We start from the raw sequence: 26,562 nt of genomic DNA on the forward strand, positions 1-26,562 counted from the left end.
AAGGCTGCTGTAAATGCTTTGAAACAGCATTCGTCCCTTCTTTGGGTAGAACCAGAGATGCGGAGGAACTAGCATTTGCCTGACATCTATCAGAAGCACAGATAGGCCTGTGTCACCAAATAGTGCTTTATCTGTCCATCTCTTCCTGGTAAAAACACTCTCAAATCTCCTTTAGCTTGTCTGAAAATGAAATGCTTCTAAGCTGGACAGTTATTTCTAAACAGCCTCAAGCTTCCTCTACACAAACTTTCCTACCAGTAACAGTAATAAAAGTAGCAATAGCAATAATAATAACTGGCAGCTACAATGAGAATCTTCGCTTGATTCCCTGTGAACTGGAATTAGTATCAGTAAATCTCCATTTTTACATCAGTAAAATGAATAGATTATAAAATGTGCAGCCATATGTGGACAACTACGCACCTGGATTTATAGCTAGCTCTGCCAATAAGATGCTACTTTTATTATGGCATGAAAAGTTCCTCAAGCCTCATCTCTAGATGATTGAGATCATGTCTCTGCACAGCCAGTCCACTCCCACTGGTACCATGTATTCCATGTTGGGAGCTTATATTATTGTGCTGATATTTGAACCCTTATTTTCCCTAAGGATCCTTGGCTTGGCAGACTCTGGAGCCCTTACATGCTCCTGGCTGACAAGAGTAGAAACCTTGTCAAATCAAGCACTAAAACTGGTTCTCTGATCAGTCTCTAAGTGGAACCGATCTCACTCACTTCCTTCACGTTCTGTCTTCTGCTTGGAGATGTAAAGGATGTGGCAATGACTCCTTTTTGAGTTCCTTTCAGAGGTAAAAATTGAGAAACATAAAAACAGGGCAGATTCATCCACTCCACAAATATCGTTGCCCCCATTCATGTCAGCATTCCAGCATAAAGCCATTGCATAATTTCACGATAGTTTCAGGAAATTCATGCCAAAGTAAATATTTTTGGATATTCCTCCCATTGCATTCAACACTGGCCCATTAATAGATATAATTTTCTTAGCCAAATATGGGCCGTTGTGTATGTCTATAGTTTGTGAAATTTCTTTAGAACCGAGAATGGCCAATGGACCATTTCTCAAATCCCCAGGTAAAGTTTCATCTTCTTAGAGGTTAGACTCTTCTGCAGGAAAGCTTCTTTGTATCCTTATTGGCTGCAGTCTTATTTGTTGTTCTGAATTTAGAAATGATTTGTACTTAAAAACAAAGAGTGCTGTTCTGGGTCTGTAAATAATTTTTGTACAAACTCAACTTATTTGGGGTGCTGACTGTTCTGCAAGGTTTTAGTCTCAGCCTCAGAGTCTCAGCACCCTTGTGAGTAACAGGAATTTAATACTTTTTTTAAAAAATCGAATAAATAAACCTACAGATAACTCACTTTACCAGGGTTTCCCCAAATGAAGTAATTGGAAGCATATCTGCCCTAGTTATCTGTGACTTATAAATTGAAAGGGTTTGCTATGAGCTGACATCTAACTCAGAAATTAACTGGACAATTCTTTAAAATTGTATTCCTCCATCTACTTCTCACTATCTCCTTGATTTTGCAACAAATATTCGTAAGACAATATTTGAAATTCACATTCAAACACATCATTAGCAAACACTTCACCCTTGGAGACCAGCATAGAAGTTATAGATTTTCAGTGTGCTTTCGGGAGAAAGCTATTTAGCTGGAGAACCTGTACTGTCATTTGGGTGACTGGAAAAAGAGAAAAAGGTGTGTGCGGTACAACAGAAAAAAAAAATCAAGCTGAGCTTCATTTCTAAAGCAAAGGCAGAAAAGCTTTAATAAAGAATTATTTCTCATCCTGGGGAAAAATTTTGAGCAGAAAAACTATAAACAAAAGGTATTTTTGAAATGCAGAGAAAGATTTTTATCTAGGAGACACCAAACCAGATATGCTGACCTATCAGAAATGTCCAAGAAGTGATAAAAAGATAATTTCAAAGGCAAACACCAAATGCAGAAATAAGATAGGAGCCTCTTAATGCATTGACACAGTGGTCTCACGCCTCTAAATTCTAATATATAATTCACCATAACTGTCAAAAGAGACAGAGGATACACTAGCAATGCTTCCCCAAAGCTAAACAAACAAACAAAAAAAACCACTAACAAACAAAAACATAAAAATAACAAGATCCACCCAAATGTATTGCAAACATTTGCAACTCTGCATTTTCATAGAGCTCTCTGAGAGCTGGAATAGCTGAATTCATCTTGATATTCCTGGCTCTGGGCTCTGTGTAGCACTTAGTAGGTACACATGCGCATGTACACACACCATACACACACACACACCATACACACACACACACAGAGTATGGGCTAACCAACATTATTTGGTGATGTGAGCATAGTCCCAAGGGCGGCCACACAGAAAGTACATGCAAAGGCATTTTGCACTGATCTGCTTGTCATTTGCAGTATCCAGTATTCCTTTTAAAAGACAAATACCTTATAGGACTGGAAGTGATATCAGGGTCACGAGCAGTCACTTGCCCAATCACGGAGTTCAGAGCAGCATTTTCATGAACTTCAAGCAGGTAAGTCGGTGAAGAGAAGACCGGAGGCTCATCAGCATCTTCAACGACGATTTTGACTGTCGCCGTGTCTTTAAAGGGTCCCCTGCCACTGAAACGTGGGTCAATGTGGACATTGGCTGCCTCTACCTTTAGCGTATAGGATTTTTTGGTCTCAAAGTCCAGAGGCTGTTAAGAAATGACAAAGATAAATGCTTCTCACTAATGACCACAGCAGCAAGAACAAATGAGTATAATGCTGATGGATGAAAGTTATGTGCATTTAAACCCATTTGTGAGCCTTAATGGGATCACTCTCCAGTCCCCCAGATTCAACCTGTAAATTTTACGGGCATTTATTGGTATCTGTTTATTATACAAGCTCAGTGAATATAATAACCTATTGTTTTGTTTTGTTTTGCTCATTTCACTTGGAATTCACAAAATATTCACAGTCATGAATTGTGCCATCAAAATTTCACTTCAGAGTCATAATAAAATTTTACTAGTGACAGCATGACCTGCATACTAATCAGCCACTTAATCGGGCCTCTGCTGGTGGCAGATAAGGCGACATCGAACACAATCTCTATCTGGGAAGAATATTTTATCATCTCTGCAACAGAGTGTGAAATGTAAAGAACTAGAAATAATCATTGTTTAGTCCAAGGAGACATTATAAAGCATAATTTAGCACTAATCCCCACAAAGAGTATTTTCTGATTTCACTTTAAAGCATTGCTACTCTACTGATCATGTGGTTAAAATAAGGTTTATTATTTTTTAGGACATTCTTAGAGGCTCTCTATTATGAATTTATGCTATGAGGCAGGTGGGCATGTAAAGAAATATGTGCACCAATACATATGTATGTACTTGTGTTTATATTTAGAAGAAGAAATTATTCGAGCAGTATAAATAGATAACTGAATCTAACTGTGCCCCCACCAACCACTTATAAGCAATTTGAAATTACCCCATTGCACCATTACTGACAATGTGTCTGACATTAATTCTTCATTCCCTAAAACTCTGAGAGACTTTGGTCGATGACCTAGGTAAGTAAAGCTAGGTAAAAAGAAGCCACCTTCAATAAGCCAGAAGCCCATGTGCATTAGCACCTTTATAGTCCAATTTTTGGTGAATCACAATACTTCAGATTTCAAGAATGCAAGTCTATCGACTTCAAAGTTGTATACTGTATACATTATTCAAAGTTGTATAATGTATACTGTTCAAAGAGACATTATACATCTGCATTACACATTTCTCAAAAGAAATATAACTTTAAATAGGCAATGAAGATTTTTTAAAATAAGCTAGAAGACAAACTGGCACCAGTGAACTCTTTCAGAATTCCAGTACAAGCTTAATTATATATTCTTATTTCAAACTATTGTGTTGGTTTTTACATTCGAATTCTGATCTAATGGGACTTGGCTCCTTTTTTCCCCCCATATTTTCTAGTAAACCAGGCAGGCACTCACTTTCCTATCTATTCTAAAATTACTAGGCACATGCATCCATGAATAGATCCTGCAACATCAGCATATTCACAATTTGCCAATCACCTTTACTGTAACAATTTTGCAATTTCAAATTCTTCGCAAACATTGTTAAGTATAACAAATTATGTTCTGCTTAATTCCAGCTCAACATAATGACGATGAACCCAGACACATTCTGGTGTCCCAAGAATTTTACTGGACAAAAAACAGGGCCTATAAATTGTAGAAATACAACTCCTTTGCACTGTTCTCTAGGGTAAAATACATGTTTTACTTGGTGTCAAGGTGTATAGTATATGCTTCGAAGTTTAGGACTAACAGCAAAAAAAAATAAAGCAAATGGCTAATTGTTTCAGTTTATAACTGCACTTTACGGCAAAAAAAATGGGAATAATAACAATAAAAATGACATTAGGAATTATTAGTCAAGGAAAATGTGACTCTGGGTTATTCAATAATTGACTCAAATATTATGCTATACTTTATTTCAAACATGGCTTTTTAAATGTTTTGTAGTTCTTAATGCTAAACTGAAACCAAGATTTTGGTAGAAAGATCGCGTTGCTCAGCAGAGAGTTAAAATAAATGTAGACATCTTTTTCAAAATTGATTTTTAAAAATATTTTTTATAAAAAAGAATATCCAGAAAACTTTAGGTTTCCATTGTTAAGACCTCTTCAGTGGGGGCGATTTTTAGAGCAAGACCATTGGAAATAGGTCTCTGTGTGGCACGATGGAGATTCAGATAGTAACCTTACACTCATATCTACATGATGCTGATGAAGAAAGTGAAAAAAATTATTGACTTCCAATTGTGTGGTCCACCATCTATCTTATTTGAGAACAAGCAAATCCATTTAAAAACTAGTTTGATCTACTTCATGACAAAGGTTTGAAGAACAGTACTGAAGAAAATAATCAGGATGAGGATCAAAGAGTATTTTCCTTGCAAGTGCTTTGTGACTATAAAGTAAGGAACTATGTTCCACACATTTCTTATGAGTGTAGATTTTATGATAAGAAATATAAATGGAAAATGTCGTACAGAATTTTTCTACATCTACCATAAAAGCAAGAGATTGCTAACAAAAGCAGTCTCAAATTTTCCTACATTATTTATGCTTGTTATGGAGATGTTTCTTTCTTCAATGGTAGCTCCCTATCCAGAAGCAAGGGAAAGATGAGCTTCATTTCCCATGATGCTCAAACCTCTGAGCCATAGTTTGGAGTATGCAATGGTAGCAGGTTTGGCCCTGTCCTTCAGGCACTAGAGAAAGCCAGGATAACTGAACCAGGATAACTGAACCTGAATGTTCTGCCTGTTTCTTTGTTTTTATTTTTGTTTTTTTTTTTTACTTTCCATGAAAGCATAGCCTTCAATAAGGACTTGGGAAGTTTCAGTGTATTTGGGGAAGATATTTCAGGAAGCAAGAGTTCAAACATGAGGAGAGTTATATACAGAAAGACTAAAAGCCACTGAACTCGTCACCTCTGTGGGCAACTGAGGCCTGTTTTCACTGAGAATCCTTTTACAACCTTAAACAATATGACTCAGAATAGTTTCTTCGAACGATAGTAACTGTCCACCAATTTTTCTCCCCCTTTGGTTGAGGGCTGCCTTCACAGGATATTGACTTCCCCACACAGTTGAAGTGCCCTGTCTAAGGACTCAGTAAATTCCTGTGGTTATGGGTAATAGGTAAGTTGGAGGAGCAGCACTATTATGGTAGCCATTTACCAGACCTTTAGCAGAAATGTGAAGGGGGCCCAAGAGATAAGAGGTGCCAGAAGGACTGTACTAGTTATCTTGTCTTATTGCTCAATGCTAAACATCTACCAGCTCTACAATTCTGTCAGGAAGTCCATACAAGTACCTCAACTTTAAAACTCAAGTTTCAAAGAGGTATTTTGAAGATGAACAAAAGTTTCCTTAGCTTACTTTTCTTAGCCTTATAATGCCATCCTGGGCCTGGGCATCAGAAGTGATTTCAAAAAGTGCTGTTCCATCTCCATCAATGATGTCATATGATGACTGTGCATTTTCACCAATATCCTGATCATTGGCCTTCACCCTGCCTATTGCAGTGCCAAGAACCACATCTTCCGGTACTGAGAAGTGATACAGGCCTTTGAAAAGAGGAGAAAAATGAGCGTCACACAAATTCCAACCATTCATTCATTCATATGACAAATATCTTTTGGGCACCTCCTTTGTTCTGGTCATTCCTTTATTTATGCTACCAATAAAGTGACAGAAGAGACAGAAATATCCATTTCCATTGTGGAATGTTCAGTCTTTTAACTGAATCAGAGACAAACAGTTCCCAGAAGAAGGCATGAGCCCTTTTCAAGACTCTTCTGAGATATGAAACTTACTCAACCATATGTTTACCAAGTGTATATTTGGAGCAGCTAAATCAAGACTATTAGGGAATCTATGTGTGCATTTTTTTTCCTTTTTGCTGTATAATCACATTTACTGCCCATGGGGATATTCTTTGTTGCCAACATAAAATATTAAGCTAATTTCAGCACAGAAAGATGCAATGTGTAACACACTGGAAGTCACTTTTGAATGTACCTTTATATTTACAGACTTTTAGACCATTTTTGATAAAATTCAATTACTGAACTTTTGCTGTGCCCTGCAGCAAGCTGTTCAGACACATGAAACACTCCTCTTGTTGCTGAAGTTCTCATTGCTCTAAAGACAAAAATCCTGCCTTCAACACTTCCTAGGCAAAATACAATCAAGTGTATCTTCACTCTCATATTGGGGCAATAAAGTGTGTCTAATTAGTGGCATTAGTCCATTTTTAACTCAAGTCACTTTAGTTGTTATACTGCTGTCACTCACTTTCATTGGTGTAGAGGAAGCTGTTGGTGTCCCAACCATAACCCCTGGCCATTACTACTGTAGTGTACACCTGTCTTACATCTAACTGCCACTCCTGCATTTCTTTGCCTGAGGGTTATTTCTGGCCTTCAGAACCCATTTTGCCCACTGAATGTCAGGCCAGAAATGCCAGAAAATTAATGCTTCCTGCAGAAGCAGCCCTCAGAGACTCACAGGAGTTAGTATATAAAATTCTAGGTCTCTCCATTCTGTGGTAGGATAACTTTGAGTTTTTTCTTTTCTTTTCTTTCTTTACAATGGTCCAGAGTTTCTCCAATGGGATAAAGTTCCAGTAACCCACAGTAGTAGCTGGCTCAATAATGCACCTTTTGTGTGTGTGTGGCTATTTCTCTCTCTCTCTCTCTGTCTCCTTTCTTCATTGGTATTTCTTGGTCCTATCTCCAAGTTAAACTCACAATCAAATTCTTGTCTCAGTGTCTGCTTCTGGGGAATCCAAACTCAAAAAGCCAAAAAGTTTTAGGCCCCTTGCAACCACAACAAGGGAAAATTAAACATTCAATGACCTAAAAACCCAAAAGGAAAAATCAAATCTGGAGAACATTACCTAATTCTCGTTTGAGCTCAAATCCACTGAGTCCCTCGGATAAACTAAGGCTCATTATACTCAACATTAACAGTAAGGTTTCTTCTAGCCCTAACACCCCTTTACTTAACAATGGGATAAAAACATCTCTCTTAGAATCACAAAGTTATAGGACTGGGGATTGAAACATTTTCCAAATAGTTTTGCCATAAGGTAGGCACTGAAAATCCTCACTTCAAGCAAAGTCTTCCAGTTTTCTTATAATTGGTGTAATGATTCCATTTTCCACAAACTTTATATTCCAGGTAAGGTTTGAGATGATCTCTTTCGGTATGCTTATTAAATAAATAAGACAGCCAGGGATCATGCCGTGCTGCTAGTCCTACATGGGGAGTCTTGGGAAGCCAAACAAATGGAACATACCTTTATCCATTCCTATTCTGTGCCTGCTCCTCATCTCTATCAGTGTGATCATACTTAATAGTTATTATCTCTAAGAAAAGGCACACGTTTGAAATTGATCTGCCACTATTGGATTGAATAATCATTTTCTTATAAAGAAATATGGCATCTTGCTGTATTCACTGTAATGCAATTGCAAAGGCAAAAAAAGTGAGGGAAAGATGAGAAGAAATGGTGTTCTCCATTTCAATAATTTTGTTTAAAAGGGTTGCATTGTTACCTGATTTATGAATTGCCAGATGTAAAAATTCTAAAATTCTTAATGAAAATGCGTCTCCTCTACTCTTTCTAGCTTGGAATTTCTTCAGATAAATCATCAAAGATACTTCAAATGTGTCATTTGCAAGCTCCACACACATTTCTCTCTCTCTCACTCTCCCCTCTCTCTCCCCACACCCACCTTCCCTCCTTCATCTCTTTAAAAACCAGATTTCCTATGGTATTTTCTATACCAACAAATAGAACCAGCATGCATCTAATCTCTCATGTTAGAAATATGATCATCCATCTTCCTCAACTGAAAATGCAATCTATCCTTAGACTTTTGTCCTCTCTGACTCAACTGTGCATCACACCCACACACTTTTCTCTGCATCCAACACAACCACCCTTGCTTGCCAGGGCTACCATCACCTTTTATGTGAATGATTGCAAATAACTCTTTAACTGGCTGCAAAGCAGAGAAGACAATGAAGGAAGGCCAGATTTAATTTCTTTCCAATTTCCCTGGAACCAGAGCCTATCACTCAAGCTGCAATTTAAAATCTTTAAATGGTCTCCTAATGATCTTAGGATAAAGGTTCTCATACTTCAAATGGCCTTCAAATCCAAGTATGGCTAATTTCTGTCTAATCTAACTCTCCAGACTCTTGCTGTAGCACTTTCCCCGGCACCCTCTGCTCCAGCTGCAGTGAAATTATTTCCATTCCCATACACGGCTGTATACCATCCTTCCACAGGGCTTCTTTTGTTTTATTATTGACTATATTTAAGGTATACACTATGATGTTTCGATAAAAGAAACCGCTGCCTTGGAAAGATGTCTGCACTTTCATTTTCATTCCAGGATTCTTCAGAATAGCAAAGAAATGGACATTACCCAAGTATCTACTGACAGATGAATGGCTAAAGAAGTTGTGGCGTGTATTTATACAATGAAACATCATTCAGCCTTTAAAAAGGAGATCCTGTCATTTGTAACAACGTGGATGAACCTAGAGATATTATGTTAAGCGAAATAAGTCAGATCAAAGGGAAAAAAAGTCCTGCCTGATCTTACTTATATGTGGAATCTTAAAATAATAATAATAATAATAATAATAGTAATAATAAGTATGTAGACACAGGGCTTTTGAACATCCTTTTTAGCTGCACTATTCACCCTCCCTCCCATGGCTTCACCCTGTTCCAACTCATGGTATTCACTTTTTCATATCTCAATTCAAGAGTCCCCAGATCAGAAAGGCCTTATCAAATCATGTCTCTGTCATATTACTTGAATAAATGCTCAGAAGAAAGTGTTCGATGAGAGTACAATAAAGTTGCCAAATAATGATTGTCTCCCTGATTCTTTCATGTTGGCTGCCTAGAATGTATGCTGCTGAAATTTCCAAGGGAGAGCATGGCTTTAGCAGGGAAGAGTGGAGTCTTACTGATGTCCTCCCAGTTGCAGGAAGAAGGAGTGTACGTTTTGCAGCAAGCCTACTGCATATTTGTTTTCCCTACCTTGGGCACTAGATATTTGATTTCCTTCATAAAACAATGGGGCTAATAACAGAGCAATATCTGAGCTTCATTTTCATCATCCTCTCAAGCTTTCATAAAGAGAGATAGTGTGCAAAAGAGAAAGGAGTGCACAGCTTGCAGTCAGACATACTGGTTCTAATTCTTACTTACTACATGCTTGATGTTTGGAAATGTTATCAACTGCTTTGTAATCTGTAAAATGGGAATAAGTTTAGTACCAAAATCATGCCATACCTGGCACATAATAAGCCACTCAATAGTTGCTGTCAGGTTTTAAAATATGACTAAAAATTATAATATAAATTCCAATGGAAACATCATACCAAGATTCTCATCCAGTGCAGGAAATTAACTTACTCTGTGCAAATTTTGGAGGATTGTCATTAACATCAGTAAGAGTCACTGTAAGTGTCGTGGTCCCAGACAGGCCACCAGAGTGTCCACCCATATCTTTGGCTTGGATAACAACCAGGTACTCCTCCTTGGCTTCTCTGTCCATGTTGGGAAGGGCAGTTTTTATAATAGCTGAGGGGGAAAATGGAAGAATGGCTTTCAGTCAGAGAGCTAAATAAACAACAAAAGTATTAATCTCACACACGCACATACAGAAACACACAAGCATACACCAAGTCCCTACTCAGATAATTTTCTGAGTTCTTCTGACATTTGATTTGTGTGTGCCTGTTATATCAACGAGAAAGATTGTGGTCATAGACATTTACAGATAATTTGCAAAAATGTGTTTTATACTGTATAAAAAAGAACTTGCAAAAATATGTATTAGAAAATAAACTGAATGACATCCCTTGTCTACCAAACTATAAAGTACATCAGAACACAGTCTTGTCCACCCCAGAAAACCCTGGAAGTGAAAGAATCCTCCAATTTATCACAGATCCCAATTCCCCTAAAAGAGGAGTAAACACACAAATAGCTTGAAGGCTATGAGGTCAAAGATAAATTATTCTGAAGTTCACAAACACATTAGAGAGATGAAATAAATAAATGCATCATTAGAATCAACTCAGATGAATCAGAATTAAAATAGTCAAGTGTCTTAAGTTCTAATCTACTGTTCAACTATATTTATATTTTAATTGTTTAGATACATCTTCTCTTTGTAAAAGTGTAGCAAATAGTTTAGAAAAATAGGAAGATATAGGAAAAGGTGAATACAATATAAAATTACATAAAATACAATAAAATAATCACTGCTCAAATCTTAATATTTTTTCTTCTGATACATATTCAGGGTTTCATGTGGGCTTGTCTGTTTGTTTCACTGGTAATTTAATACCCTTGTTAAAGATCCAAAATTTGCTTCAGATCCTCCTGAAGTTATTTTGAAAATCAAAAATCCTTATTTAGCTCTCTCTCTCTACCTCCACATAGTTTTTTCATAGATAATGCTGACATTTTGAGGTGCAAAATTACAAGGCCATGATATGTACACACACAGAAATGTGTGTATAAACATTTAACCACAGACATGATCTTAATATAAGCAGCATTCTGAGACTTTCTTTTTTCACAGGAGATTTTTTTAAAAACTTCCTCATCACTGGGTAGAAGTTCACCTCATTACTTCCTACAGTTGCATAATTTTTCATTGTACAATATACTATACGTGGTTAAGGCATTCTCATATTGATAAATGTTGTAGGTATTTCATATTTTCCCATGTCACACAACTGACAGATATATTCGTATGATAATATTGTATTTTTTAATTTCCTGCATTTTTACTTAACTCTATGTCATAAGATGCCCCTTACCCATATTGCTAAATGTCCATAATAAAACTTGTTTTGACTAGTCCAGAATATTTCTATTGAATTGATGTGTGTTACATTTCTGGTCAAGGTAAAAGGAAGATGTCCAGATTAAAGATAATTTAACCCCTTCACTTCTACCCCAGGGGCACCATACATGTTCAATTCAAATTAAAGCTGAGCCATTGCCTTGGCCACTTCCGAAGTTGTAATTCTTTTTTTTAAAATTCATATGGTTTTTTAAAATCATCTGTCTGTAAAAGCATTGCAAGGAGTTCAAGTCCCTGAATCATTTGAGTAGCAAATGAGTCCCAAGAGTGACCACAGAAATACAATGCACCTACACAGGGAGCAGGCTCTGGGGAGAACTGCAAGTTCTTATATACTTTATTAGACTCTGACACAATTTAATAATAGGGCTTCCCATTCAGGGAGCACTGAATTAGATAACCTTGCTTATTTGCAAACATTTGTAATACTATGATGATATTTTTCAATGCAATGCTTTGTTTCAGGATTTGATCACATCATAATGTAACTCATGGATCATACCTATATAGCTACAAATAAAAACAGAAAGAAAAGTAGAAATATGTCAACCATTCAGATTTAGATCACTGTGAGGCATTTTTGAGAAGAAAACAAACAGATAAGCAAAACACAGCAACAAAGATAACAAACCTCATTATATTAGCATGTTGAGATACCAACATAGCTACTCTGCTATGAATATATATTTTTATAACCTAGAATATTTTCATTAGGGCTCAGATTTTCAGTAAAGAAGATAAGAACATTGTTTTCCTCCCGTGACATTTACATGAATGCTTGTACCACCACATTCTAAGGTCATCACTGATTATGTCACCCATTGGACTTTGGAATTTGACATGGAGCTTCTAACAATCAGAGCAAAATAATGCCATTCTCCAAGGAAGGCAGCAATATTTTTCAAGAAAGTTGATGAGGTGAGGTCTATGCATGAGACTTTTCAGGTTACCTGCGTGAAAGAACTCCTACAACTTCTCCAAGTCAAAAAAAGATTGGTATGTATTATTCTCATCATTTCTTTTATATGTTGTGAAAGTGAAAATGTAAAATAAAACAAAACTGTGATGTCTCTCAGGCATTTGGAATTAAAATAGTTTTTTTACTCACTTGGAAATAACACCTTTGGGTTAGTGTCGACGAGTTAGATCAGAATATGAGTGAAGCATCGCAGTGGAGAATCTTGTTTATCAAATAGGACAAGAAATGCTGCATGGGACTTCATCAATTGCAAAAGTCTTTTTACCCTCCCGCATTGAGGTAAGCAGCTTCATGCTACCTAAGATGCATATACAGTTGACTCTTGAACAACACGGGGGGTTAGGGGCACTGACTCCACATGCAGTTGAAAATCTGTATGTCACTTTTGACTCCCCCAAAACTGAACTGCTAATAAGCTACTATTGACCACAAACCTTTCTGATAACACAGTCAATTAACATATAAATAGAATATTGAAGAGGCTTGTGAACCGGAACAACTCCGTCTTGAATAGGGGCTAGGTAAAATAAAGCTGAGACCTTCTGAGCTGCATTCCCAGACAGTTAAGGCATTCTAATTTACAGGATGAGATAGGAAGCCAGAACAAGATACAGATCATAAAGACCTTGCTGATAAAACAGGTTGGAGTAAAGAAACTGGCCCAAACCCACCAAAACCAAGATAGCGACAAGATGACCTCTGGTCGTCCTTACTGCTACACTCCCACCAGCACCGTGACAGTTTACAAATGCCACATCAATTTCAGGAAGTTACTCTATATGGTCTAAAAAAGGGGGAAGCATGAATAATCCAACCATTGCTCAGCATATCATCAAGAAATAAACATAAACATGGGCAACTAACAACCCCAGGACTGCTCTGTCTATGGAATAGCCATTCTTTTATTCCTTTACTTTCTTAATAAACTTGCTTTCACTATTCTACAGACTTGCCCTTATTTCTTTCTTGCACGACATCCAAGAACCCTCTTTCCGGTAATAATAGTATCTACACACATTTTATGCATTCATGATATTCATTTTTCTTAATGTTTTTAACATTCTAGGCTACCTAGTTCATCTGTCAATTTTTCCAAATTGTTGAAAATCTCAGAAAAATTTACAAAATATTTATTGAAAAAAATGTACATGTAAGTAGAACCTCACAGTTTAAACCTGTGTTGTTCAAGGGTCAACCAAGTATTTTCAAGTTTGATTCCTCTTATCAATGTTCCCCTCCTAATTGAAATCAAGCAGGTTTGCATTTTTTATCTTAGTCTTAAGCTTACCAACTTTGTGACCATGAATAAATTATTAAACTCATCAAAACTCCATATCCTCTCAAACAGAGATAATAACCAGCTTCTCATTGTGGATATTCCAAGATGATGTGAGATAATTCAGGCCAAGTTCTTGGTACACAGTAGTTACCCAAACATACTGTTTCCCTTCCCCAGGCAGACTTTTTCATGTTTATGTGGATGATGGTAAGAGTACAGAATATTCTACAATTGCTCCTACAAGTCCACTGCCCAGCCCTATCCACCCAGTGTTGGCATGGAAGGGTAGCCTTAATAGATTGCCTCAATTAATTCCCTTACTCTCTGGCTTTTTGTTAGACTCCACCAACACACATTAACCTGGGAGGTTGTGCAAATGACTCCCCCAAAGACTCCTACAAAGTCTTTATTCCTGTATTTGGCCATTCAGGTTATTATTTAGAGATATCGTTAAAGTAAAATTCTATCTAGTGTCCAATAACTGCCACCTTCCTTTGCTCCTTAAGACCTAGGAGTCTTGATGGTACTTCTATTGCTAGCATCTGGTGCTGAATTCTTCCATGAAGGTCTCTCTTAACCAGGCCATACCTTTGTCAACAGTCCCTTTGTTAAATTCTCCTCAACTGCCTCTTTCCTGACAAGATCCTAAAATATGTGGCTACAAAACTGGGACTCTGTCCAAGTACCAAACATTTTGCCCACATGTTACTCTTACACAGACATCTATAGTTCAAAAGTACTTCAATGTAATAATGTACTAAGGTCCAAGTCCACTCCTTAAGAAGGCAGGGCAGATTGTTTTCTTACCTGTAAAATGAGAGCAATACCTATTCATTTAAGTGAGTTGCTCAAGATGGCCCCACTGGGAGGCTGCACCTCTGAGAGTCTTTGCATCTCCTCTTTTCTTCTACAACATTGGGAGTAGGTTTTCTGATTTCTAAGGCGAGTAGGGAGTCTCTCCAAGGTTTCTTTAGAACATGCAGCACAGTTAATTGGCTTCAGTTCAAACTGAATAATGAACAGCTCTTGCTTTCCTGAGTCCACTGCCTCTAGTCTCAACCCCACGACTAGCAGAAACTCATTAAAAAATCCAAGACAGAATTTTTGGAACCCTTTTTATGCTATTTTGTAGCTGTAAAGGCAGAATAGGGGAAACCACAATTGCCCTGGATCCTCTTATTTTTCTCTTTGTGTTGGGCTTATCCACACATATTACTTAACTTTACTATTCCTATTCACAATGTATTTCACTTCCATAGATACTTCAAGATATTGACAAGCTTCTAAAATAGAAGATGAAAATAGCCTTACTATTCCCTTCTACTTCTTTTCTCCTGCTTTGGCTAACATATCTCCCAAGCACTAGCAGCTTCAGGCTGTTTCTTTTAAGGAAAGAAATGTGTTTGACGAGAAACTCTGTGTCCAATAAAACAAATTCATGAGTAAACAAAATTATGGACAACAGATAACTCTTCTATTTTAAAAATCATTGTTTGGTATGAAACACCACCTAATACAGAGCACAAAATATAGTAATTAGGCAAGACTGTTTTCAAATTTGAGAAGGATTTAAATTCTCAGATTTGAGAAGTTAAAAAATTTGAACTGTGAATGCTAAAAAATGACTTAAATCTTCAATAAAACGGCATTTCTTAACCATTTTCAACTTTTATTCTGAAAAGCCAGAGAGAAGATTCTGACTCACTATTTGCCAAAATAAACTCATTTAAAGCAAATTTTGATGGTGCTACTTTATTAACGTCCCATTGCCCAAGACATAAACTGTGTCTGTCTTTTTTCATAAATGGTCAAGCAGGAGTAGTGTCCATGTCCCTAGCATGCTTATGGTCACACATTGTCAACACTCAGCAACATGTTCAGAAGCTCGCATAAGTTTAAGCTTCCATTACACCAATGTGGTGACAAGTTAGGGGTTTCAAGTTTGGGAGAAGCCATACGATAAAATGCTTTCTTTTGAAGCAATTAGTAAAATTCTTAATGTGGATATTTGATAAATAACCTCACAATAACTTAGAAAACAACTTAGATCATTTTTTCCAGCATAGAAATTCAAGGATAAGACTGTTGAGTTGATAAAATTATCTGATCACATCTTTTATTTTTGACTTTTATAAATTTCCAACAGTAATGGTTCTAGGATTTAGATTTAGACCCTTTCATAATCAGCTAGCCTTGGACTAACAAGAGAACATCCCTCGGACAAACTTTTTTCCTTGAAAATGGGGGGTTATAACATTTTGTAATTTTGAAAAGGAAAAATTACACTTGGTGTTCAGGGGTACCCAGCCCTCCTGGAGTCTCAGTAGCTTAAGCTGCATAGCATTTCCAGATGAGGGAATGCAAACGATTATACATTAGAAGTTTCCCTGGAATTTCATTTTGAAAATTCAAGCAAATAAGACAATTCAACTAATGAGAACCCTCCATTCTCCAGGAAGTTAATTCAATGGAAATTTGAACCTGGCACTGGGGAGTAGAAGAAGATTAGGGGGTGAATTCTAGTAGAAGAATTACGAGGAAAAGGAGGATCATCTTGTTTGAAACCAACATTCATTACCTTGCTGTGAACAGACTGATGTGTTTGATTCTCCTGTATTTAAGACATGATTTTATCTTTATGTTATTCAATCAAATCGAGATTTTCCTGGTTCAGGAGTTTAAGAATTTAAATCCTAGACTGGCCTAAGTTCCTCTCAGTGCTCAACAGCTGTTTCTTATGTCTCATCATCCAGGGAGTACTTCTGATTAGAATCCAGCTTCAGTCATCTCAAAAACATTAAACTTGTGTGTGTGTTCTTTTTTCTTCCCATTGTCTTTGGCGTTATCATTTGAGAAGCATTTTGTATCCGTCACGAAGATTTCTTTTTATAATTTCTGTGATATCACCAGATTGAGAGGCTTCACAAGAAAGGCAAGGGGATGCTGATTGACTCTTTTGTCATTTTGAAGGCTGATTACTGTAATTCACTCTTCACGGGTCTCCCAGATTGTGCTGTTCAAAGATTGCAGTTGATATAAAATGCTGTGCTAGACTCCTCTTTTGAATAAGACTTGTTGAACACATTATCCTAGTTATGAAACCACTAGCTTTGTTATCCCCAAAAACCCTTTCCAATTCAATATGCAATTATCATTTTATTATCTGTGAAAAGGGGTCTTTTACTTATGAGGTTAAGTGATGAAAGGTTATAAGAGACAATTCTTTTATAAGTGGGGGGGTCATGTACTGCACCCACACTTTCTGCTAGCTATGTGATTTATACTACATGCTACCAGTTATGAAGAATAAAGTATATATAACCGGACATACTTCCACACACGCCCACCTTACCACTGAATAACAGAATCACAACAATGTCAAGCTTGCACAGATATACCGCAAAGGAAAAAATGCAACACTTAGATAAACACATTAGAAAATAATTCGGACTCCATAAGGCTCAAAGAAAACAGCATTTCCCTTTCTTTGCGACTAATAATTTATGATTTAGATAGATAAGGGAGATATTATAGCGGAAGACAAATAGATAGATAGATAGATAGATAGATAGATAGATAGATAGACAGAGAAATAGAGAGATAGACAGATAAATAGACATATAGATAGATTGGCCTGAATTTGGAGAAACTGTATCACCTCTTACACATTTCTCATGCTTTTTAAAAATATAACAGCCCATTTGGAAATACAACTTATCAAGCGAATCAGCAATCGAAAGCTCGTTTACACATTTTGACCAGTACTTTTTAAACTAAGAACTTATTCTAAGAAAATCATAAATTTTATTTTCTCCTGGTTACTCATATTTTTAGTTTTAGATGTTCACTTTTCTGTACAATATTTTTTAAAAGAAAAGCAATTTAAATAATAACAAGAAAAATATTAAGGTAGTGGTTAAGGTTATAGAGATCAAAGGCATACAATATTAAGCAGACATTAAAAACTGTTACAAAGAGCCTATTAAAAATGATTACATTATAATAATTTTTAATATTATTTTAAATTATATATGTCATGATTAGCCTCCATTATATTGTGCATATAAAACCTTGGAAATAAATAGACCCAAAGATAGCTTGATGTGTTTTAGTGCAGGCACTGAAAGTGTCCCTCCCATATTTCTCAGCTGTTTATAACAAAAAGCACAGATCTGTGCTTAGAGAATGGGCTCTGGAGTTAGCTAGAAGAGAAATTATTTTTGTAGAACTATTACCAGCCATGTGATCTTGGGCAGGTCGCTGAAATTCCCAGAGGCTCAATGATCTCATACACAAAATGTTATTAATTGAATTGCAATCAAGAATTTAGACTCAGTATTATTGTTTGGTATTATTACATGATAAGTAAAAAGGCAAATGTTTTATTTTCCACATTTTACATATAATATTATATATACACACAGTATATATATTTTATAAACATACACATATACATATGCACACTTATAGCTGTAAATATATACATATAAATGTAGATAAATTTTGTATTTCTTTGTATAAATATATACATTCATATATGATATATAGATTCATACATATGTAAATACATGCATGTTTTCTACTTAGGTTTTATAACAAGCATACATATATACATATGTCAAATGAAATTTAGGTATTAATTCAGTGGTTATGATAATCAGCAAATATTTATGCTATTTTTAAAATTAGAAACAAAGTTTATATTCAGAAAACCTACTACAAGGTGTGAACAGCTCTCACCAGTTTCAAAAAGGTAATGCTTCCACAGTGATTTCCAGGTAACAAAGTGATTTTTCTCTTATTCAAATCTTTACTTGACTTGTCCCCAAACATCTTTTACTGTAGCATTCTACACAGCATATGCCTTTGATTTTCCAAACACTTCCCTTTCTTTGGATTTGCCATATACTTGGTTCCTCCACAATTTTGTGTCTAGAACACCCTTACTCTTTCCTGGACCTCCTAAAATTCCATGCATCCTTTCAGTCCCAGCTCTGATGTTTCAGCTGCCAAGAAGTCTTTCCAAGTAGGACTAATTGCTCTCTTCCTTTTGATTGTATGCACCTTTGCTAGAAACTTCCTCACAGCATTTGTTTTTATGTTTCTTTCCATTTCACCACCTCCTCTATTTCAACCTATCCTGCTAGCAAATTAATGGGTATGAAAGTCATGTCATAATTATCCTTGTATGCCCAGAACCTAATGTAATCCCTGGCACATAACAGGTTATTCAACAAATGTAAGAGGGATGAAAATACTACAAGAGAAAAAGAGAGGATAGGGGAGAATGAAGGTGGAAGAAGAAAGAGAGAGGAAAAAATGGTAATTGAAGCTTGCTGGTTCAGGGCCTCAGCCTTGAAGCATGCAACCACTTGAAAAATATTAGTAATTGCCATGTCTCCAGGGACTGGAGACATCCAGATATTGTCACACAATCACAGAGCCACTAAGTGTGTGTGTCTGGTGGGAGGGTTGGGGGTGTGTGTGGCAGTATTTGACTTCAAGTCTTACTGCTTTAAGGCTCAAGGGCTACTTCATTCCATCACAGCCTGAGTCATATCTTCAGGTTATACTGGTTTGCCAGAAGAAGGACATAGCACCACAATTAATGCTAGTGAGGTGTGTGTGTTTTATAAACTGAAGAACACAGGGTTCTCATTGTTTCTGTAGATATTTTATTCATTCCATAATTGACATTTGAAGTATTAATTAAATGTCTCAATATAAATTCGTAGGGCAGTGTTCTAATATTTCATATATTCTCAGGAATACTCAAAAAAGGGTGGTGCTGATGAGCTATGTATCCTAGAAATATTTCATGAATATAATTACTTGGGGATGAATTCATGAAAAAACAATTTATTTGATATACATGCTTTATCAATGAATGATGTTCTGGTGTTACTTGGTATTTTTGAAGTTTCATAGTTATTTATTTCTCTTGGCACATATATAGTTATGACATGCAAATTCTCCTATAAGAGTTGATAGGAAAACAATTCATTTTCCACAGGCGAAAATGTATTATCACATGAAGGTTAGGAATTCAGAATATGACCTGGCAATGAGAAAGGTCTTGGACAAGGTCCCACAGCCTGCAGCTGTGGGGTCCAAATCTTGGTCTTTAGCATCTTAATTATAAAATATTTTTTAATTTGCCTAGAAACTTCATGTCTGATAAAAAGAACGTAGAAAATAACATACTCTCCTTTGCCAAAAAATATCTCTGCAGAATGCTTAGTAAGATATTTGTCCAACAATCGCCTTCTATGCTATCCCAGCATCTTAATATGAGTCTGTTTAACAGTCATGGCTCTGTCATATAGGTTTTATATATTAACATCTATATTCCCTGCCCTATTTATGCTTGGAAATTGTTGCTATAGAACAGCAGGCTTGAAAGCTTTAAATCAGACCGCTGAGGATCATTCCACTATCTGAATGTGTAAAAATTACTTCCTTACATGTGAATTTCCTGTTTTATAATGTAGCATATTCTTAGACTAAAAAAACTACAACTTCTTAATTATCCTCCTGTGTAGATCGCAGTCATCTCTATATCCATATCCATATGGAATAACATATGAAATCCCTGCAAGTGAATTAACTATTATATCCCATCTCTATATTTTTACTCCCAACATGCATAGTGACTTCGTATAGACTGTTACTTCTGTAGCTCTCGGATTCCCTGTTAAATAATTCTCCGTAGGCCACCATTTCCAGTACCAACATATGGCTAGCCAATGACTGATGCTACCTAAATTGTCAATTTAGAGTTACATTGAAATACTTCCAATTATTCCTATTCAGAATTAAGGTGAAGTTTCTTTTTTCCTAAATGAAAACATTTCCAGAGGCTCTTCAATCAAGTGGAATTATTTCTGTGAAGAACATGATGGCACTATTCTTTCCTTAAGCCATAATTCCAATAACTAATTATACATATAATAAGTATGGGTGGTTTAAAAAAGCAAAGTGAAAGTCACTACAAAATTGGATGCTTTCTCCTAGCAATTCAGAACTTAAGCAGAAGAGAAGAGCAGAGTTGTAGAGAGAATGGGGCACTGGTCCTGGAGTTACCTACTAAGAAATGGAGCCAGAATTCAGACCCAAATCTAAATACAATTTAGTGACAATTTTCAATTCTTAGAACCTCAGTCTCCTCATCCATAAAACAGATATAGAAATACCCACCTGAGACTTACAAAATAGCACCTGACATCATTTGCAGAGTGTAATAGGTACTCAAAACAAATTTTAATTGAATTAATGCTATCTCCAAATGTTAATGTGGTCCTAATGCCTGTCATGCTTCAAAGGCCTAGATATCAATCAGACACAGTATGTCTGATTGATCATAGTATATATGACTGGTATACTATGTGTATCAGACATAGTATATCTGATTGAGCAATCCGACATGATCAATCATGGCATGTCATACTGATCACGGCCCACCACTACGCACAAGTAATACAAGTAGTGTTTTAGGAGTTGATATGACACAATGGGTTGGATTTATTGCTTTTTCACTTCCAGTTGCTGTAAACAGCCTGGGAAATTTTCTTAACCTCTCTGAGTCCCTGATTCTTCTTCTGCTATATGAAGACAGTGCTTACTCAAAAATATTTTTAAAAGATAATTATTAAAGATAAACACATTAAAAACTATTTACTCAATAATAATATAAAATAATAATTAGCTGATCAATACTAGGATGACAACAACAATAACTACTACTACTACAACCCCTAAGACTACATTATTGGTGTAATTGCATAACTCTGACTGCACAAAGCTGTACAGACAGGGACAATAATTGCTTCCATTGCTTTAAAACAGGGCAGAAGAGCACAACTATTTCAATGAGAGATCTTTGACCAGGGAGGGAGTGTCTTCATTTAATTACGGTAGCAGTCACAGTGACCATCGAACATAGACTGATGACTTGTCTAAGTTCCCCTCAAAGTAGGACTCAGAAGCTAGACTGAGATATATATATATATATACTTTCCAGGGCTTTCTACCACTGTCATGCTTCTCCTGGTTTTTCTTTGTCAGCCAAAGAGGCTTATAAAACACTGAGATACACAAAAGTGAAAGGTGTTCAAGTACTGAGCGGAGTTACATGCTAGAGGCACTTAAAATTCTGACGACTTGATTCTTTCACAGTAATTCAAAGGACACAGATCTCACAACTAACCCCGGATAATCTTCTCACCACTCCTTTTGTTCCTTTCAAGCCAATACCCTCCTTGACCCTTTTGTTGCATTCCACAAGTTCTGTTTTTGAAATCCTCCTACATTCTTCTTTGGGGGTGCAGGCTCTTTCTTCACAGTGCAGTGACTTGCCTCTTTCCTCACATTTATCTCTGAAAATAGAATTTCCCTCCTCCTCCTCCTCCCCTTATGCCTCTTCTCAGACAATGCTGCTGCAGGATTCCTCCTTCATCAGATCACTGTCTGTGCAAGACATAGCATCAGCTGTTGGCTCAACACTGCACCTCGTTTTCCCTTTTGCTTATAATCACCGGTTCTCATTTTGCATTTTTTCTCTATGTTTTTATATTTTCCAAAAGAATGTATTTGTACTCATGTAGTCAACACTTATCAGCTCCCATTCCTACACCTAAGAGGGTGGGTGGCACATAAAATCTTGGGTTCTATTTTATACGGATTAAGGAAAAGAAGCGGGATGGACACACTTAGCCACTGAGAAGGAATGAGTCCATCATTCTGTAAGTGTTTATCAAGCACCTACTGCATATCAAACACTGTTTCAGATACTAAGGATACAGTGAAAAAGACAGAGAAGAAAGCTGGCTTCATAATCTCTATATTCTAAGTGTGGAGGCAGGGGACTATATTGCAAGTCGCACAGGTGTATGAAACACAGCAAATGGTCACCACAATGTATTGGCTTTCTGGTTCCAGCCTTTCCCTTTATAAAACAGAAAGAGTGATATGTGCAGACAAAATAAGACAAATATGTGTAATCTGCAGGAGCCATTCATTACTAGTGGTTCTTATGCACATAGACCACATTTTAGCTACACTTAGCTCAGGCTGTTTGGGAAACTTGCAATCTAGGTGTGATTATGTCCCAAGATAAAGAGGCAAGCAGAGGGGAATAGATCTCTATGTCCCTCCAGGACAGAGATAATTAGATCTGTATAAACAAGAGGCTGAGTCTGACCTTCCTTGCAGGGAAGCCGGAGGCAAAAAACACTTAGAACAGAAAGTGAGGTTGATGCTCCAGTTAATAGAGAGTTACTAAACAGAGGGTTAGTAAGAGCAGGTTGTTACAGGTCTATTGTACCCTTAGTGACAGTTGTCAAAATACATCACAGCAGTGTTTCTCCAAATACATTAAGTGGCTTGTGCTTTTTATTCTTTATATTAAAATTAACTCTATAACAAATAGGTAATCTTATTTATCCTTCTCTAGATTTTTAAAGATTATATGACTCTCCCTTGCCTTACACTTCCTGATTCTTATCAGTCTCTTCTCACTCTCCATTGCCTCCTTGCAGTGTGTGCCCTTTCTTTGAATGTTTTTGTTCCAATGAATCTAAGGGAAGATACACATTATAGGAAAACATATTTGGCATATGAATGCATGAATAAGTGGATATTGAAGTTCTACCTTTCCTAACTGTCTGCTTCCTTGAATTCAACTCAATAAACACTCACTGATTACCTCCTATTTGTCAAGCTTTAGGCTTGGTGGGTAGAGGGGGGTCTCCGTAAGATTCTCTGCAGCAAAGATACCCACTGTTGATAAAAGACTGGTTCCCTCAAACTCTTCGTTGTTCATGGTAATTACAGAACCTGAGGTTTATCTGTTTATGTTTTCTGGTTTTGTGCTTCTTACAACACAAAGAATGCAAGTCCCTGATTGATTTCTGAGAAACTTGCAGCCATTACTAGCACATGACATTTTATGCTGTGTAATGCTGAACAAAATACCATCTCTATAAGTAACCTATATACGTGCATATAAGTTCAACAAATAAAAGAAAAAATCACTGTGTGCAGACAAAACAATTGTGGGCTAGAACAAAAGCATAAATGTGTCTTCAAATCTGACATTTATGTTTTGGGTAACTTTGAATAAGTCACTAATCCTTTCTCATCATGAAGTCCCTGACTTGTTAAATGAAAAACACTAATCTTTTGTCACTAAAATGATCAAGGGATTAAATCAGGAAATGCATGTAAGGTTGTCTGAAATATATACTTTTCCTGCTTCTTGAAAGTACAGCATAATAAGTGACTTACTCCAAGTCACAATGCTAGTAAATGATGTTGGAATCTAGAATATTCTAACTTTAATTAAAATAGCTCTCTCCTTAAGCAATAGTGTAATTCTTTGTACATCCTCACTGAAAAAATACATTTCCTGAGATCCCATAGAACACATCAAAATATATTGTGTCATAGACAGGCAGATTTTACTGATGATTATCAAGATCTTTAACTTTTTTTTTTTTTTTCGTTTCTCTTTTGCTGGGAATTGTTGCCATGTGATGGCTCCAAAGGGTTCCAAAGATAAGAGGATGTTGTTGATTCTTTCTGAACCTATCAATCAGCCATCGTTCCCATAGCTGTTTGTCTTATTATTTCATGTTCCCAATGTGTGAATGTAGTTTTATTGTATTTGTTTTATATATTTAGAGGAAAATACAAAATAAGCCTGAAGATCTTCATGTATGCAAATGATCTGATATGGTGAAGGAATTCTAGGTTTCCATTTCGACTGTGAGTAGACTTAGTATCCAAAGAAATCTTAGGTGAGTAAATCAGCCAGATGATAAATGAATTAAGCTTTCTTTCATAATGGTTTTTCATACTTGTGCTACCTCTGTCAAATACTCCAAACTTAACTCTGATTTCTTAGCGCCCCATGGCAGGGAAAGAGAAGTGAAGTCATGTTGTCACCTTCCACCCACCTTAATTCCCCAACTTTGCATAAGGGTAGATAATGTGATTCCAATTAACGGCCATGGAGAGATCACTTTTAATGAGATAGGCACTAAGGGTTGGAGATACAAAGACAGATGAGGTATAGTTCTCTAGATCTGAAACAGCTCACAGTTCAAATGATAAGGCAAGTGTGAGCAACTGCTGCTAAAAGGCAAATTTCTCCCCTCCCATTCTGGACCTTACTATTCTGTCTTGCTTCACTCTGTTATAACAATCACGACACCAAATTTATTTTCTAGATGTGCTTTTGTTCTTAATTTTTGCATCTACCTTGCCCGCCCTTCTTTGTCAAAATTTGCCACGGCTTTGAGCATTCTCTTTCCTATAAAGGTATTCCTGTCCATCTTCCCACACTAAAATATATGACTAATGCCTTGTTTACTCCCCTGAGCACTTTGATAAATACCGTAAGACTAGATAAAAGTGATTTTCATCTTTCCGCATTGCAAAAGATCAGTCCTAAACTTAGAATCCCAACAGCTATTATATCCCAGGCACACATCATAGACAGTGTGACTATCAGCAAGTCACTTTGTCTTCCTGAGCCTGTCCTCCTTGGTGAAAACATCGTTGTAACACCTCTCCTCAAACGTCAAATTATTAATGAGCCAACGCTGACCAACATTTACAAAATAATAACCAATCTCTGTTGGCACTCCTATTCTTCCCGACCCAACCATTGAAGTCTTTGTCCATGTGTATGCTAGTGGGAGTAGACAGACAATAAACTAATTGATTTTTTTGTTGTTGTTTATTGATGCTTACCCAGCCCTTAGAACAATACCTGGCACATAATAGTCTCTTAGTATTTCTAAATATTTTTCAATGGCTCAATGCATGAATACTTTTTTTCCTTTATGAGCTTGTAATAAATTGCTACGGCTAAAAGGAACAAGATCATGTCCTTGACAGGGACATGGATGGAGCTGGAAGACATCATCCTCAGCAAACTGACTCAGGAACAGAAAACCAAACACTGCATGTTCTCACTGATAAGTAGGAGCTGAACAATGAGAACACATAGACACAGGGAGGGAAACAAAACACATTGGGGTCTGTCAGGGATTGGAGGGAGGGAGAGCATCAGGATAAATAGCTAATGCACATGGAGCTTAATACCTAGGTGATGGGTTGATAGGTGCAGCAAACCACCATGGCACACATTTACCCATGCAACAAACCTGCATGTCTTGCACATGTATCCCAGAACTTAAAATAAAATAACATTTTTTTAAAAATAAAGAAAAAATAAAAGAAATAAATTTAAATAAAATAAAATAAAATATGTAGTCCATCAGTTACAGGGGGAAAAAATTGTTATGGCTGAATAGTACTCCACTGTTTATATCTACTACATTTTCTTTGTCCATTCGTCTATTAATGGACACTTGGGTTGTTTCCAAATTTTAGCTATTGTAAACCGTGCTCCAACAAACATAGGAGTGCTAATATTCCTTCGATATACTTATTTCCTTTCTTTTGGGAATATACCCAGCAGTAGGATAGCTGGATCAGACGGTAGCTCAATTTTTCGTTGTTTGAGAAACCTCCAAACCGTTCTCCACAGGGGTTGTACTAATTTACATTTCCACCAGTAGCGTACTATTCAGCCATAAAAAAAGAATGAGATCCTGTCATTGGCAACAACATAGATGTAACTGGAGATCATTATGTTAAGTGAAATAAGCCAGGCACAGAAAGACAAACATCACATGTTCTCACTTATTTGTGGAATCTACAAATCAAAACAATTGAACTCATGAACAGAAATGGTTACCAGAGGCTGGGAAAGGTAGTGAAGGGCTG

General features: G+C 36.6%; 1 protein-coding gene across 3 annotated transcripts in view; it reads right to left on the minus strand.

Moving 5' to 3' along the window:
* The window catches only part of CDH8 (cadherin 8), a 390,268-nt gene that overhangs the window by 165,435 nt on the left and 198,271 nt on the right, over window positions 1-26,562 (minus strand). For all 3 annotated transcript variants that reach the window (XM_015443035.4, XM_045382372.3, XM_005592125.5), the window contains exons 5-7: window positions 10,045-10,212; window positions 5,979-6,166; window positions 2,467-2,720 (exon numbers count right to left, since the gene is read on the minus strand). In XM_015443035.4, the coding sequence (XP_015298521.1) occupies window positions 2,467-2,720; window positions 5,979-6,166; window positions 10,045-10,212 (610 nt within the window). The remainder of the gene's footprint in view (window positions 1-2,466; window positions 2,721-5,978; window positions 6,167-10,044; window positions 10,213-26,562) is intronic.

This window comes from Macaca fascicularis, chromosome 20, assembly GCF_037993035.2.
Source record: "Macaca fascicularis isolate 582-1 chromosome 20, T2T-MFA8v1.1".
Taxonomy (NCBI): Eukaryota; Metazoa; Chordata; class Mammalia; order Primates; family Cercopithecidae; genus Macaca; species Macaca fascicularis.